Source organism: Panulirus ornatus, chromosome 61 (assembly GCF_036320965.1).
Source record: "Panulirus ornatus isolate Po-2019 chromosome 61, ASM3632096v1, whole genome shotgun sequence".
Classification (NCBI taxonomy): Eukaryota; Metazoa; Arthropoda; class Malacostraca; order Decapoda; family Palinuridae; genus Panulirus; species Panulirus ornatus.
Window position 1 is genome coordinate 5,742,389 of NC_092284.1, and position 15,626 is coordinate 5,758,014.

The window sequence follows — 15,626 nt, forward strand, 5'->3', positions numbered from 1 at the left end:
TGGGAGCCTTGAAGAATGTGTGGAAGTCGAGAACATTATCTCAGAAAGCAAAACTGGCTATGTTTGAAGGAATAGTGCTTCCAACAACGTTGTATGGATGTGAGGTGTGGGCTATGGATAGAGTTGTGTGCAGGAGGGTGGATGTGCTGGAAATGAGATGTTTGAGGACAATATGTGGTGTGAGGTAGTTTGATTGAGTAAGTAATGTAAGGGTAAGAGAGATGTGTGGAAATAAAAAGAGCATGGTTGAGAGAGCAGATGAGGGTGTTTTGAAATGGTTTGGGCACATGGAGAGAATGAGTGAGGAAAGATTGACCAAGAGGATATATGTGTCAGAGGTGGAGGGAACGAGGAGAAGTGGGAGACCAAATTGGAGGTGGAAAGATGGAGTGAAAAAGATTTTGAGTGATCGGGGCCTGAACATGCAGGAGGGTGAAAGGCGGGCAAGGAATAGAGTGAATTGGATTGATGTGGTGTACCGGGGTAGATGTGCTGTCAATGGATTGAATCAGGGCATGTAAAGCATCTGGGATAAACCATGGAAAGTTCTGTGGTGCCGGGATGTGGAAAGGGAGCTGTTGTTTCGGGCATTATTACATGGCAGCTAGAGACTGAGTGTGAACGAATCGGGCCTTTGTTGTCTTTTCCTAGCGCTACCTCGCACACATGAGGGGGGAGGGGGATGTTATTCCATGTGTGGCGAGGTGGCGATGGGAATGAATAAAGGCAGTGTGAATTGTGTGCATGTGTATATATGTATGTGTCTGTGTGTGTATATATATGTGTACATTGAGATGTATGGGTATGTATATTTGTGTGTGTGGACGTGTATGTATATACGTGTGTATGGGGGTGGGTTGGGCCATTTCTTTCGTCTGTTTCCTTGCGCTACCTCGCAAACGCGGGAGACAGCGACAAAGCAAATAAATAAAAAATATAAATGTGTGTATGGGCATTTATGTATATATATGTGTATGTGCTATTTGAATTACTTCGTATTCTTCTGTAAGGGTAGGGGTAGTGAATCCTCATGGATGAATTTCATCTTTGGGGTAAAACAACATTTTTAACTCTCCATCGATCAAATGCTCGATTGTTATATTCAGTCCATAGGTGAGAACAAAATATTCTGAAAAATAGAATGCTCATGTCTAAAAAGGATCATATCAATCATGCAATTAACTACAACGTCTATATTCATAAAATTGCATATATTTTGCACCTGTGACTGCTGCACATCAGCAGTGACCATTGTGAAGAAAATAATAAGTAAGCAATTATGTGATGGCTACCAAAAAGAAACTGTGGCAAGTTAACATTTATCAAAGAAATAGAATGTCTCAAAAATGCTACAAAACCATATGTCAGCTATGCTTAATGAACAAACTGAGAACATTAATCTATTACCTGATTCTTTCCTCCCTTTGGCTACGATACTGTCATATCCATCAGGTGCTTTGGAGATGTGGGAGCAATGCTCAGTAAGGTAAAATTCATTCCCAAGAGCCACTTCCACCAAGAACAGGAAGCCAATCATGTCTTCACGCTCAAACATACCATGATAAGGCCTAACTGTGCGATAGAGTATAAAAGAACATTACTGTGTGAACTGCAAAAAAAATTCAAACTTTTATGTCTGTGTAACCTCTTCAGGATTTTTATAGCAGCTGTGTAAAGGTTAAAATATGTGATTTGTGGTGTCTGATGTTTTAAAATGTTTTGTATGGAATACACAAAACAACTTACTGGACGCATAAGAACATTCATATTTTCAGGTGTTTTGTGAAATTTCATGAACTTCCTTTGAGAGTATGATAACTTCTGATACAATTCCATGAAGTGTAGAAAATAATTCAAAACAACATATGTTGGTGAAGCTGAACCAAACAATGTTGGTGAAGCTAAACCAAACAACATAATAAGGTAGTTGTTAACATGCAATACTAAAGTTCACATGCAATATAATCCTGTATTTAAGGGTTAGACTGATCATCAGTATGCATCCACAATTTTTTTGTTTCATCTGCCAAATAAATTCATAATCAATTGTTAAGAACAATGCCTGTGAGCATAAAGTCAACTTCTGGGATGGAAGAGAGTCAGCGTCACAAAGAAACTTTTCGTAACAAAGGAGCATACTTTACCCTGCTCCTGCATGAAACGTATCCAAGATGAAGGAGCCCTAGAAAAGTGTTTTCTCTTATTTTTTCAACACATGACTGCTTCTGTCACCTCAACAAAGTACCATCAGCACTAGAAAAACAATAAATGGTTTATTCGCATATGTCCACTCTCTAGCTATCATTCATAATGCACTGAAACCAAAACCAAGCCCATCATACTATTCTGGAGTTTACTTTGACAGCTTCAGTACCTGGTTCAACTCGCTGCTTCCCCATGTATCACATCAATCCAACTGAATCATTGTCTCATGTGTGCCTCTCTCTTCTAAATAATATTCATAAATAATAACAATAAATAATACATATCACGCTGCCTTGTAAGCTTTTCTGATACTATTATGAAAAAAAAAATTCACTGAAATAACTACATCCAGTATTTTTAGCCTTGTATCACATTGCAAAGGTAAACACTGTCAGTCTGGCTCATCTCCAACTAATTAACCAAAATAACTGATTATCTTTCCGATATATCTGCAAGGAATAGAGTAAATCAGAACGGGATTGACGTGCTGTAAGTGGACTGAACCAGGGCATGTGAAGCATCTGGGGTAAACCATGGAAATGTCTGTGGGGCCTGGATGTGGATAGGGAGCTGTGGTTTCAGTGCATTACATATGACAGCTAGAGATTGAGTACGAACGAATGTGGCCTTTTTTGTCTGTTTTCCTGGCGCTACCTCACTGAAGCAACACTTCTTCCTGCGTAGCGGGATGGCGACAGGAATGGATGAAGGCAAGCAAGTATGAATATGTACACGTGTATATATGTATATGTCTGTGTATGTGTATGCATATGTATAATGTATGTGTATATGTGTGTGAATGGGCATTTATGTATATATATGTATATGCAGGCATTATGTCAATCCTCAGACACCTTACCCTCAGCCATACAACATAAGAAGTACTAGCTAATGTAGGAACAACACAATCACCCCTTTCTAAAAATTCAACACTTCCGCCGTCATTTTGTCACACTTCATTTTATGTAAGACTTTCACTGCTTTTCACGAACTACTTGCCATGACTCTCTCAATTCACATACCTCCCCAAACCAAATACTCTATCTCTTCATCTTATATCTGCTTGTTACTATTTCCCCATTAGCACTCTTCACCAGTCATTCCATTTGTTCTCATTACTCTCCCTCTATTATCTTTCTTCCGAAACATTCTCTTATTCTTCCTGAAGTTTGCTGATATTAATCCAACCTAACTTTCATTTGCCCTCTTTTCTATCCTCTGCTCCTCTGCTCTTAACCTGCCACTTTCTTTCAAACAACTTCCTATCATTTTCACGCCTTCCCTGAAAGTAATATTCATACACTTCTTTTCTCTTTCTTAAGCAACTTCTTCATTTCCCCTGTCTCTACCCTTTCTCATGCACCTCCCATCTTTCCATTCCCCTTGCCCTTCAGCACTGCTAGCCTAAATACTTATTACCATTCTATACTCAATCTCTCCTGGTGTCTCTTTGTACAAGCCTCTTTTCCAAGCTCGCTCACTTTCATGACCGCCTTCCCACCCATATCATTTCCTCTTTTCTGTAAGCCTCAACAAACTTTCATCCTTGCCTTTACTAAGTAATGATCCTACCAGTCACTCTTTTCAGCACATTCACATCCAAGTATTCACATCACTGCACATCCCATGCCCCCCATGGCAATTGAGGGAAAAATTGGTGTACATGGGGTGTTCAGTGTTGTGAATGGAAATGGTGAAGAGCATGTAGATTTATGTGCTGAGAAAGGACTGATGATTGGAATTACCTGGTTTAGGAAGAGATATACATAAGTATATGCTCATTTCCCATATTACCTGCTCTCACATCTACATCATCCATCCTTAACATCTGATTCCATGCAAAAAAATTACAGACACTCACTCAGCTCCTCCCAAAGTACTCAACTTTCTTCCTCTCTCCTCTCACTTCCATATGCATAAGTATTAATTATAATCACCTATCTCTTGTAATCCACTTTCATTTTTACCCATATCATTCTAGGGCTCACATCCTTCTCATTCCCACAACTCTAACATAAGTGCTACCCCTTCCTTAGCTCTTGCTCTTACGCCTACCCCTGAATTTTCATATCACATATCACATTTACTTCCCTCATTAAAAACATTAATACAAAAGCAACACAAACTAAATGCCCTCAGAATCTCAATGATGTAATGGTTAGCATTGCTAACCGTAAGGCATTCACGTGTTACCCATGGTCAAATGCATAAGTTCAAATCCTGGCTGAGGCAGTTGATCCACAGTCATCCCAACTATTTATCCACTCATATCCTCTATGGTTAAGCAGTTACCATTGCTGACCATGACACATTCATGGGCCACCCAGGGTCAAGTGCATAGGTTCAAATCCTGGCTGCAGCAATCAGTCCACAGTCAACCTAACCGTTTATTCTTACATAAGGACTGACTGATAAACTGGATATCTGGCTTATATATCATGATTTATAGTGAATTGGAATGATCTGGTATACTGGGGTTGCATTGGAGTCATGCTGTCAATGGAATGAATCAAGGCATACAAAGCATTAGAGGTAAACCATGGAAAGGTATGCAGGACCTCGTTCCGAACCAGATATAGTTTTGGTGCATTACACACGACTGATAGAGAATGGATGTGAGCAAATGTGGCCTTTCTTCGTCTGATCCTAGCACTACCTTACTAGTGTGGGAAACAGCAATCAATCTGGTGTGAGGTAGTTTGATTGAGTAAGTAATGTAAGGGTAAGAAAGATGTTTTGTAATATAAAGTTTGGTTGAGAGAGCAGAAGAGGGTGTGTTGAAATGGTTTGGACATATGGAACGAATGAGTGAGGAAAGGTTGACAAGTGGATTATGTGTCAGAATCGGTGGGAACAAGGAGAAGCGAAAGACCAATTTGGAGGTGGAAGGATGGAGTGGAAATGATTTTGAGCTGTTGAGGCCTGAACATGCAGGAGGGTGAGAAGCATGCAAGGAACAGAGTGAATTGGAACAATGTGGTATACCAGGGTCAATGTGCTGTCAATGGAGTGAACCAGGGCATTTGAAACATCTGGGGTAAACCATGGAAAGGTCTGTGGGACCTGGGTGTGGATAGGGAGCTGTGGTTTCGGTGCATTACACATGACACCTAGAGACTAAGTGTGAACTAGGGAGCTGTGGTTTCAGTGCATTACACATGACAGCTAGAGACTGAGTGTGAATGAATGTGGCCTTTTTGTCTGTTTTCTGGCACTACCTCGCTGATGCAGGGGGTGGCTATGCTGTTTCCTGTGGGGCAGGGTGATACTGGGAGATGAAGGCCTTGATTAGGGCTTGAGGTGCCCGTGCCGTCACAACTAACAAAAAGAATATCACTAATGGAGTTCCCGACAAGAATCATAATAAGAAAGAGAAACACAGGCAGAGAACCAACAAAAAGGTCAGGAAGACATGGTGACCTAAATAACACACTGCTGTGCATATCATCTTGCCATTATCAGGCTGGTTTCTGCCCGGCTGAGCTTTGAGTACGCCCATGGCTACACAACACTCTCCTAATGTGAGGAAAAAAATTTTGTGGATACTCAAAACTTGTTTACATTATAGTAAGCTTTTATACTTACAGCCACAGTTGGTAAGACACTGAAAAGCGAGGGATCTCTGTAACCATGAGTGACTATCAACCTATCTGTCTATATCTCAGATGCCTGTTCTCTTTGGGAACTCCCTCGATGGGGTGGTCCCAGCAAAAGCGTATCCATACCTGGTGAACTCCAGTGTCACTTCAGAGCCTTTTGTGCCTCACCTTTAATGGGCTGCTGGCAGAGGGCAATTGTAGCGTAGTGTTTTCAAGGCTCCTACCTAATGTTCCCGCAAACTACTGTTATCTAATGTGTCTACCTAATGTTCCAGCCAACTACTTATACATTATGTTTCTTCTAATGCTCCTGTCTAATGTTCCTATCTACTACTTCTATCTACTGCTCTGACCATTTTGCCAAAAGGCAGAGCTAGTGCATAGCACTCATTGCAGAAAAGTAGGGTTAGGAAAAATGTGTTGCATTGGTTAAGTGTTTGTCAAGTGTTATGTGTGACAAGGAGAGACTGTATGTTTGGGGACGGAATGTCAGCAGTCCACATGTGGATGAGGCAGAAAGAAAAGACAGCTACCTGGGTCAAAGGAATGCAACTTGACAACCACTGAATGCTGGCTCACTCTGCAGCCATCAATGACCCTCCCAATACCCAGATGGGTAGTACCAGTAATATACCTCTGTAGTGGATGGCTGCCTTACAACTACTACCTCCCAACTATGAGTGACAATTATCCATTTACATGAATACTGTCCACATTGTTAGTCTGTGAGTTAGGTAAGACATTTCTGGAAGGAACAGAGTGAAAATCAGTATACTGTAAATTTTGACAAATAGAAGATAAATATAATGCATGCAGGTTGAACAATGCTTATAAGTGGTGCATTCACTTGCTATAATTATTCATTGATATTGTGTTTATTTTCCAATTCAATAGTTTACATGTTAAGTAAGACCCCGATGAAGGGAATGGTGTAAATATGGCATAAAGTTTAAGAAGTCTCTTTCTGTTAAATTTTTCTTAACTGGATGCCAATTTGGATTATCTAGTACCTCCGCTTACACACATCATAAAACACACAACATTCTGCAATTCCTCTAAACTCTCTGCAAATAACACACAATCATCCATGAACAAGCTTACCTCTAGCCACCATATCTCACATTCACACTCCATCTCTGCACCCCCCTTCCTTAGTTTTGCTTTCATCTGTCTTATCAATCCATCCATATATACATTAAAAACCACAGTGACATCACACAGCCCTGCCTCATACCTATATGTATCCCAAAACTTTCACTCAGCTCTCCATCCACTCTTATACATGCATTTGCTCCTCTATAGAAGGCTTTTACACTATCCAACAGTTTCCCCAATATACCATATATCCTTAACATATCCTATAATACATTCCACTCGACTCTATCATACGCTTGCTCCACATCCATAAAAGCTGCATATAACTTCTTACCTTTTGCTAAATTCTTTTCCACGGTCATCTTTACTACAAAAATCTGATCCACGCATACCCTACCTTTCCTAAAACCCACTTGCTCTTCACTTATTCTGTATTTATTCACTTCCATCACTCTGTCAATTAATATTCTTGCATGCACTTTTCCTGATATACTTAACAAACTTATTCCCCTATAATTGCTACATACATCCTTCACACGTTTTCTTTTGAATAATTAAACGAAAGTAGCTTTCACCCAATCCCCAGGCACAACTTTCTATGCTAAATATATGATATATATAAGATGCATCCACTCTATCACACTTTCTCCTCCATACTTCAGCATTTCAGCCGTAATCTCGTCCACTCCAAATGCCTTTCATACCTTCAGCCTCATTACTGTCCTTACCTCCCTCTTTGTCTTGGCGCCTACACTTGTATCCTCTTCCTTCTGTCCTCCATACCTATGCATGCAACAATGGCTGCCTCCTCTTCTCCTACATTCATCAGATCTTCAAAATACCCTTCCCTTTCCATCTTCTTTTCACTTCCTCCTTTTGTTTCAGCAACTCCCCTTCCTTTCCTCTCATATCAACATTTCCACTCCTACATCTACCTCTTTCCATTTTCACCTTCTTCCAGTATAGTTTCTTACTATCCCAAAATGTTTCACTTTGACTTTCTTCCAAAATCTTCATCTACTCTTTCTTTGCTTTCCTCTATCAGCTTCTTAACATTCTGCTTACATATTTTGTATTCTTCCTTCCTCTTTTGCTGAACTTCCACTGGTAGATTCCTACTGAGCACTGTATCATATGTCGTTTTCTTCTCGTCCACTGTAGTTCTATTCTCTTCTGTCCACCATGCATTGCCCTTTATTCCTGTATCTCACTATCTTGTACCCAACTACTGATTCTACAACCTTTACTAGTATTTCATAAGGAAATACAGTGGCAAGGTCAAACTGAAAGTTTGCAGTCTTTCATGCATTACTTATTATTGTCAGCAGTGTTAGGGAAAAACAGCAACAGTAAATAAGCCAAATACAGTACAACTTACCATACATTATGCTTTTGACAAATTGGGAAGCAAAGTAAATTCCTTCACCCACATGTCCACCTGAGTAAGGCATGATCCTAAGTCCAGCCTTCAAAATAGCTGCAACCACAGCCACACAAGTCCCATGCCACAACAATTTGCGGTTCGTGATATTATTATGAACTGCAAACCTGTGAAAGAAAGTAGTGTGCTTCCATTTTCATATGTATGATAATGAACATCATTTACTACCATGTCTCATTATGTATATATGAATACAGTATCAAAATTTGTTGTTTGCATCTGATTACCTTTCCCTTTCACCTTCACGATCAACTCGCCAAACATCCAACAGTTTTCCAATTTTTCTTCCTGAGGCTGTTGAATATTGATTTATTAGCTGAAAAAAAAAAAATGCATATTCTTGTGATCATACTGAGAACTGTTTATATGTCAATGCTTGTAAATTTTCCATGTAGGTAGTAACTGGTAAGCAGCCAATGACCAGGTAGGTATAAGACTGGTACTACACACCTACATATTGGGAGGATTAGTGACGGTTGCGTTGTAAGGCAGCACTTAAGTGGTTGACAAGTTGCACTCCTCTGACACAGGCAGCTGTCTTTTCTTTCTGTTTCACCCACACTTGGGATTGTTGGCATACTGTCCACAAACATACTATCCCTCACTGTCACACATAACACTTGACAACACTTAATGCACACAGTTTACTCCTTATAACACTAGATTTTCCTGTGGAGAATGCTGTGAGCTAGCCCTACCTTTTGGTAAAATGATAGGAGCAATAGATAGTCATATGTAGGAACATCAGAAGCATTAGGTAGAAACATTAGGTAGAAGCTATAGGTCGGAACATTAGGTGGGAGAATTAGATATAAGAAGTAGGCTGGAACATTAAGCAGGAACATAATTTAGACACAGTAGTTAGAAGTAGTTAGTCGTACTTTAGGTGTAAGCCTCTGAAAACATTGTGCCATAGTTGCCCTCCAGTGGTCAGTCAGGGATGAAGGACTTCAGGCTAAGAAGTCACATTTGAGTTCACCAGTTATGGAGACTCTTTTGCCATGGCCACCCCTATGAGGGAGTTTCCAAATGACTGGGCATAAGAGATAAAGATAAATAGACAGGTAGATGAATTTTTTTAGTTCCCTTACTCTCTGACAGTCTGCATCCTTTTACTAATAACTAATCACTCAAGAACAGCATAGGATTTTAATCATTCTTTTTCATGAATTTCTGCTTTGTTTCATCACACCTTACATTTTCTCCCATATCCCTGAGGATAGGGAAGAATACAGCCTATGTATTCCATGTCTTGAAAAACATGAGGAAAGGGGGTGTAACTCCTGGGGATAAGGGAGAAAGACTACTTCCCATGTATTCTCAGTGTTCTGTAGAGGGCAACTAAAGGGGACGGAAACCCGTTCCTCCATGTATTTATAATTTCTGAAGTTGGAACAAAAGAAGAAACCAAACAATGAATGCTCATCCTCCTCAGAGGCACAGACTTGGGTGTCCGAATACATAAGGATGTAACCAAGATGAGATGGGAGGCATAGGTAGTATGAGGAGAGGTACCTGGATTACAATTTTAATTCAGAGTGAAACAAACCTAAAGGGAGGGAGATGAATGGTTTAGAAATATCTTAGGGCTTAAATCGGGGATTAGTGTGAAGGCAAGAGCTATGGAAGGGGTAGTACTGCTGCTGAAGGAGTTGTGGGAATGTGTGAAAGAGTGCAAGGAAGTGAGGCCCAGACTGATGTTGGCAAAAATGGAAATGGATTACGAGATGTGGGTAATCATTCATCTTTATGCACTTGGGAATGAGAAGACTAAGGAAGATGGGTAAGTGTTTTGGGAGAAGACAGATTTTTGGAGGGATAATGGCAGCAGCACAGTGGACCAGTACTACAGCATATGTTACATACATTGCTGTATTTTTTCCTTTGCTTCAACCACATATAGGTTGCTGGCATTCAGCTCCAGTCCCATATCTTTTTCTCTTATTCAACATTTAACTTATAACTCACACATATCTTTAATTCTTTTTCCATTCTCGTTTTATTATTTTTCTTTTTTTCATACACATTCGCCATTTCCCGCGTTAGCTAGTTACGGTTAAGAACAGAGGATCGAGCCTTAGAGGAAATATCTTTACTTGGCCCCCTTCTCTTTTTCTTCTTTTGGAAAATTATTATTATTATTATTATTATTATTATTATTATTATTATTATTATTATTATTTATTTATCTATTTATTTATTTATTTATTTTGATTTTTCGCAGTCTCCAGCGTTAGCGAGGTAGCACAAGGAAACAGACGAAAGAATAGCCCAACCCACCCACATACACATGTGTATACATACACGTCCACACACACAAATATACATACCTATACATCTCACCGTATACATATATATACACACACAGACATATATACATATATATACACATGTACATAATTCATACTGTCTGGCTTTATTCATTCCCATCGCCACCCCGCCACGCATGAAATGATAACCCCCTCCCCTTTCATGTGCATGAGGTAGCGCTAGGAAAAGACAACAAAGGCCGCATTCGTTCACACTCAGTCTCTAGCTGTCATGTAATAATGCACCGAAACCACAGCTCCCTTTCCACATCCAGGCTCCACAGAACTTTCCATGGTTTACCCCTGATGCTTCACATGCCCTGGTTCAATCTATTGACAGCACGTCGACCCCGGTATACCGAATCGTTCCAATTCACTCTATTCCTTGCATGCCTTTCACCCTCCTGCATGTTCAGGCCCCGATCACTCAAAATCTTTTTCACTCCATCTTTCCACCTCCAATTTGGTCTCCCACTTCTCCTCATTCCCTCCACCTCTGACACATATATCCTCTTTGTCAAGCTTTCCTCACTCATTCTCTCCATGTGACCAAACCATTTCAAAATACCCTCTTCTGCTCTCTCAACCACACTCTTTTTATTACCACACATCTCTCTTACCCTATTATTACTTACTAGGTCAAACCTCCTCACACAACATATTGTCCTCAAACATCTCATTTCCAGCACATCCACCCTCCTGTGCACAACTCTAACTATAGCCCACGCCTCGCAACCATATAACATTGTTGGAACCACTATTCCTTCAAACATACCCATTTTTGCTTTCTGAGATAATGTTCTTGACATCCACACATTCTTCAATGCTCCCAGAACTTTCGCCCCCTCCCCCACCCTATGATTCACTTCCACTTCCATGGTTCCATCCGCTGCCAAATCCACTCTCAGATACCTAAAACACTTCACTTCCTCCGGTTTTTCTCCATTCAAACTTACCTCCCAGTTGACTTGTCCCTCAACCCTACTGTACCTAATAACCTTGCTCTTATTCACATTTACTCTTAACTTTCTTCTTTCACACACTTTACCAAACTCAGTCACCAGCTTCTGCAGTTTCTCACATGAATCAGCCACCAGCGCTGTATCATCAGCAAACAACAACTGACTCACTTCCCAAGCTCCCTTGTCCACAACAGACTGCATACTTGCCCCTCTTTCCAAAACTCTTGCATTCACCTCCCTAACAACCCCATCCATAAACAAATTAAGCAACCATGGAGACATCACACACCCCTGCCGCAAACCTACATTCACTGTGAACCAATCACTTTCCTCTCTTCCTACATGTACACATGCCTTACATCCTCGATAAAAACTTTTCACTACTTCGGACAACTTGCCTCCCACACCATATATTTTTAATATCTTCCGCAGAGCATCTCTATCAACTCTATCATATGCCTTCTCCAGATCCATAAATGCTACATACAAATCCATTTGCTTTTCCAAGTATTTCTCACATACATTCTTCAAAGCAAACACCTGATCCACACATCCTCTACCACTTCTGAAACCACACTGCTCTTCCCCAATCTGATACTCTGTACATGCCTTCACCCTCTCAATCAATACCCTCCCATATAATTTCCCAGGAATACTCAACAAACTTATACCTCTGTAATTTGAGCACTCACTTTTATCTCCTTTGCCTTTGTACAATGGCACTATGCAAGCATTCTGCCAATCCTCAGGCACCTCACCATGAGTCATACATACATTAAATAACCTTACCAACCAGTCAACAATATAGTCACCCCCTTTTTTAATAAATTCCACTGCAATACCATCCAAACCCGCTGCCTTGCTGGCTTTCATCTTCCGCAAAGCTTTTACTACCTCTTCTCTGTTTACCAAATCATTCTCCCTAACCCTCTCACTTTGCACACCACCTTGACCAAAACACCCTATATCTGCCACTCTATCATCAAACACATTCAACAAACCTTCAAAATAGTCATTCCATCTCCTTCTCACATCACCACTATTTGTTATCACCTCCCCATTAGCCCCCTTCACTGAAGTTCCCATTTGTTCCCTTGTCTTACGCACTTTATTTACCTCCTTCCAAAACATCTTTTCATTCTCCCTAAAATTTAATGATAGTCTCTCACCCCAACTCTCATTTGCCCTCTTTTTCACCTCTATTCATTTATCATACTTAGCCGCGGTCTCCCGTGTTAGCGAGGTAGTGAAAGGAAACAGACAAAATAATGGCCCAACCCACCCACATACACAAGTATATACATAAATGCCCACACATGCACATATACATACTTATACATTTGAATGTATACATACATATACATACACAGACATATACATATATATAGTATTATTATTATTATTATTATTATTTTTTTTTTTTTTGCTTTGTCGCTGTCTCCCGCGTTTGCGAGGTAGCGCAAGGAAACAGACGAAAGAAATGGCCCAACCCACCCCCATACACATGTATATACATACGTTCACACACGCAAATATACATACCTACACAGCTTTCCATGGTTTACCCCAGACGCTTCACATGCCCCGATTCAATCCACTGACAGCACGTCAACCCCGGTATACCACATCGCTCCAATTCACTCTATTCCTTGCCCTCCTTTCACCCTCCTGCATGTTCAGGCCCCGATCACACAAAATCTTTTTCACTCCATCTTTCCACCTCCAATTTGGTCTCCCTCTTCTCCTCATTCCCTCCACCTCCGACACATATATCCTCTTGGTCAATCTTTCCTCACTCATTCTCTCCATGTGCCCAAACCATTTCAAAACACCCTCTTCTGCTCTCTCAACCACGCTCTTTTTATTTCCACACATCTCTCTTACCCTTACGTTACTTACTCGATCAAACCACCTCACACCACACATTGTCCTCAAACATCTCATTTCCAGCACATCCATCCTCCTGCGCACAACTCTATCCATAGCCCACGCCTCGCAACCATACAACATTGTTGGAACCACTATTCCTTCAAACATACCCATTTTTGCTTTCCGAGATAATGTTCTTGACTTCCACACATTCTTCAAGGCTCCCAGAATTTTCGCCCCCTCCCCCACCCTATGATCCACTTCCGCTTCCATGGTTCCATCCGCTGCCAGATCCACTCCCAGATATCTAAAACACTTCACTTCCTCCAGTTTTTCTCCATTCAAACTCACCTCCCAATTGACTTGACCCTCAACCCTACTGTACCTAATAACCTTGCTCTTATTCACATTTACTCTTAACTTTCTTCTTTCACACACTTTACCAAACTCAGTCACCAGCTTCTGCAGTTTCTCACATGAATCAGCCACCAGCGCTGTATCATCAGCAAACAACAACTGACTCACTTCCCAAGCTCTCTCATCCCCAACAGATTTCATACTTGCCCCTCTTTCCAAAACTCTTGCATTCACCTCCCCAACAACCCCATCCATAAACAAATTAAACTATTTCAAACTATTCGCCATTTCCCGCATTAGCAAGGTAGCGTTAAGAACAGAGGACTGGGTCTTTGAGGGGATACCCTCAACTGGCCCAATTCTCTGTTCCTTCTTTTGGAAAATTAAAAAAAAAAAAGAAAAAAAAAATTATTATTATTATTATTATTATTATTATTATTATTATTATTATTATTATTATTATCAATATTATTATTATTATCATTTCTTATACTTAACCGCCATCTCCTGCATTAGCGAGATAGTGCAAGGAAACAGATGAGGAATGACTCAACCCACCCACATACACATGTATATACATAAACACCCACACATATACATACATATACCTTTCAGCATATACATACACAGACATATACATATATACACATGTAGATATCCACATTTGCTGACTTCATCCATTCCCATTGCCACCCCCACACGGGAAATAGCATCCCCCCCCCTCCAGCGAGGCAGCACGAGGAACAAAAAAGGCCACATATGTTCACTCTCAGTCTCTAGCTGTCATTTGTAATGCACCGAAACCACAGCTCCCTATCCACATCCATTCCCCACAGACCTTTCCATGGTTTACCCCAGATGCTTCACATACCCAGGTTCAGTCCATTGACAGCATGTCAACCCCAGATTACCTCATTGTTCCTATTCACTCTATTCTTTGCACACTTCTCACCCTCCTCTATGTTCAGGCCCCGAATGCTCAAAATCTTTTTCACTCCATCCTTCCACCTCCAATCTGGTCTCCTGCTTCTCCTTGTTCCCTCCCCCTCTGACACATATATCCTCTTTGTCAATCTTTCTTTACTCATTCTCTCCATATGTCCAAACCATTTCATCACACCCGCTTCTGCTCACTCAACCACACTCTCTTTATTTCCACACATTTCTCTTGCCCTTTCATTACTTACTCGATCAAACCACATTACACCACATATTGTCCTCAAATATTTCATCTTCAACACCTCCACCCTCCTCCACACAACCCTATTTATAGCCCATGCCTCACAATATAATATTGTTGGAACTACTATTCCTTCAAACATACCCATTTTTGCTCCAAGATAACGTTCTCTCTTTCCACTTATTCTTCATTGCTCCCAGAACCTTCACACCCTCCCCCACCCTGTGACTCACTTCCGCTTCCTTGGTTATAATCACAGCGAAGTCCACTCCCAGATATCTAAAACACTCCATTTCCTTGTAATTTTTCTCCATTCAAACTTACATCCCATTAAACTTGTCCCTCAACCCTGCTGAACCTAATTACCTTGCTTTTATTCACATTCACTCACAACTTTCTTCTTTCATACTCTTTCTTCCAAACTCAGTCACCAACTTCTTCAGTTTCTACAGAGAATCAGCCACCAGGGCTACATCATCAGCAGACAAATGACCACTTTCCAGGCCCTCTCATCCCCAACAGACTGCATACTTGCCCCTCTTTCCAAAAACTCTTGCATCTATCTTTCAGTTTTTCAACAATTCATGGAAGTATAACCATCAAATAATT

At 40.6% G+C, this 15,626-nt stretch overlaps 1 protein-coding gene across 1 annotated transcript in view; it reads right to left on the bottom strand.

Moving 5' to 3' along the window:
• LOC139767430 (protein mono-ADP-ribosyltransferase PARP3-like) overlaps positions 1–15,626 on the bottom strand; it is a 28,432-nt gene that overhangs the window by 6,094 nt on the left and 6,712 nt on the right. The window contains exons 2-4 of the mRNA XM_071696811.1: positions 8,568–8,656; positions 8,278–8,447; positions 1,408–1,572 (exon numbers count right to left, since the gene is read on the bottom strand). Coding sequence (XP_071552912.1) covers positions 1,408–1,572; positions 8,278–8,350 — 238 coding nt within the window. The 5' untranslated portion in view covers positions 8,351–8,447; positions 8,568–8,656. The remainder of the gene's footprint in view (positions 1–1,407; positions 1,573–8,277; positions 8,448–8,567; positions 8,657–15,626) is intronic.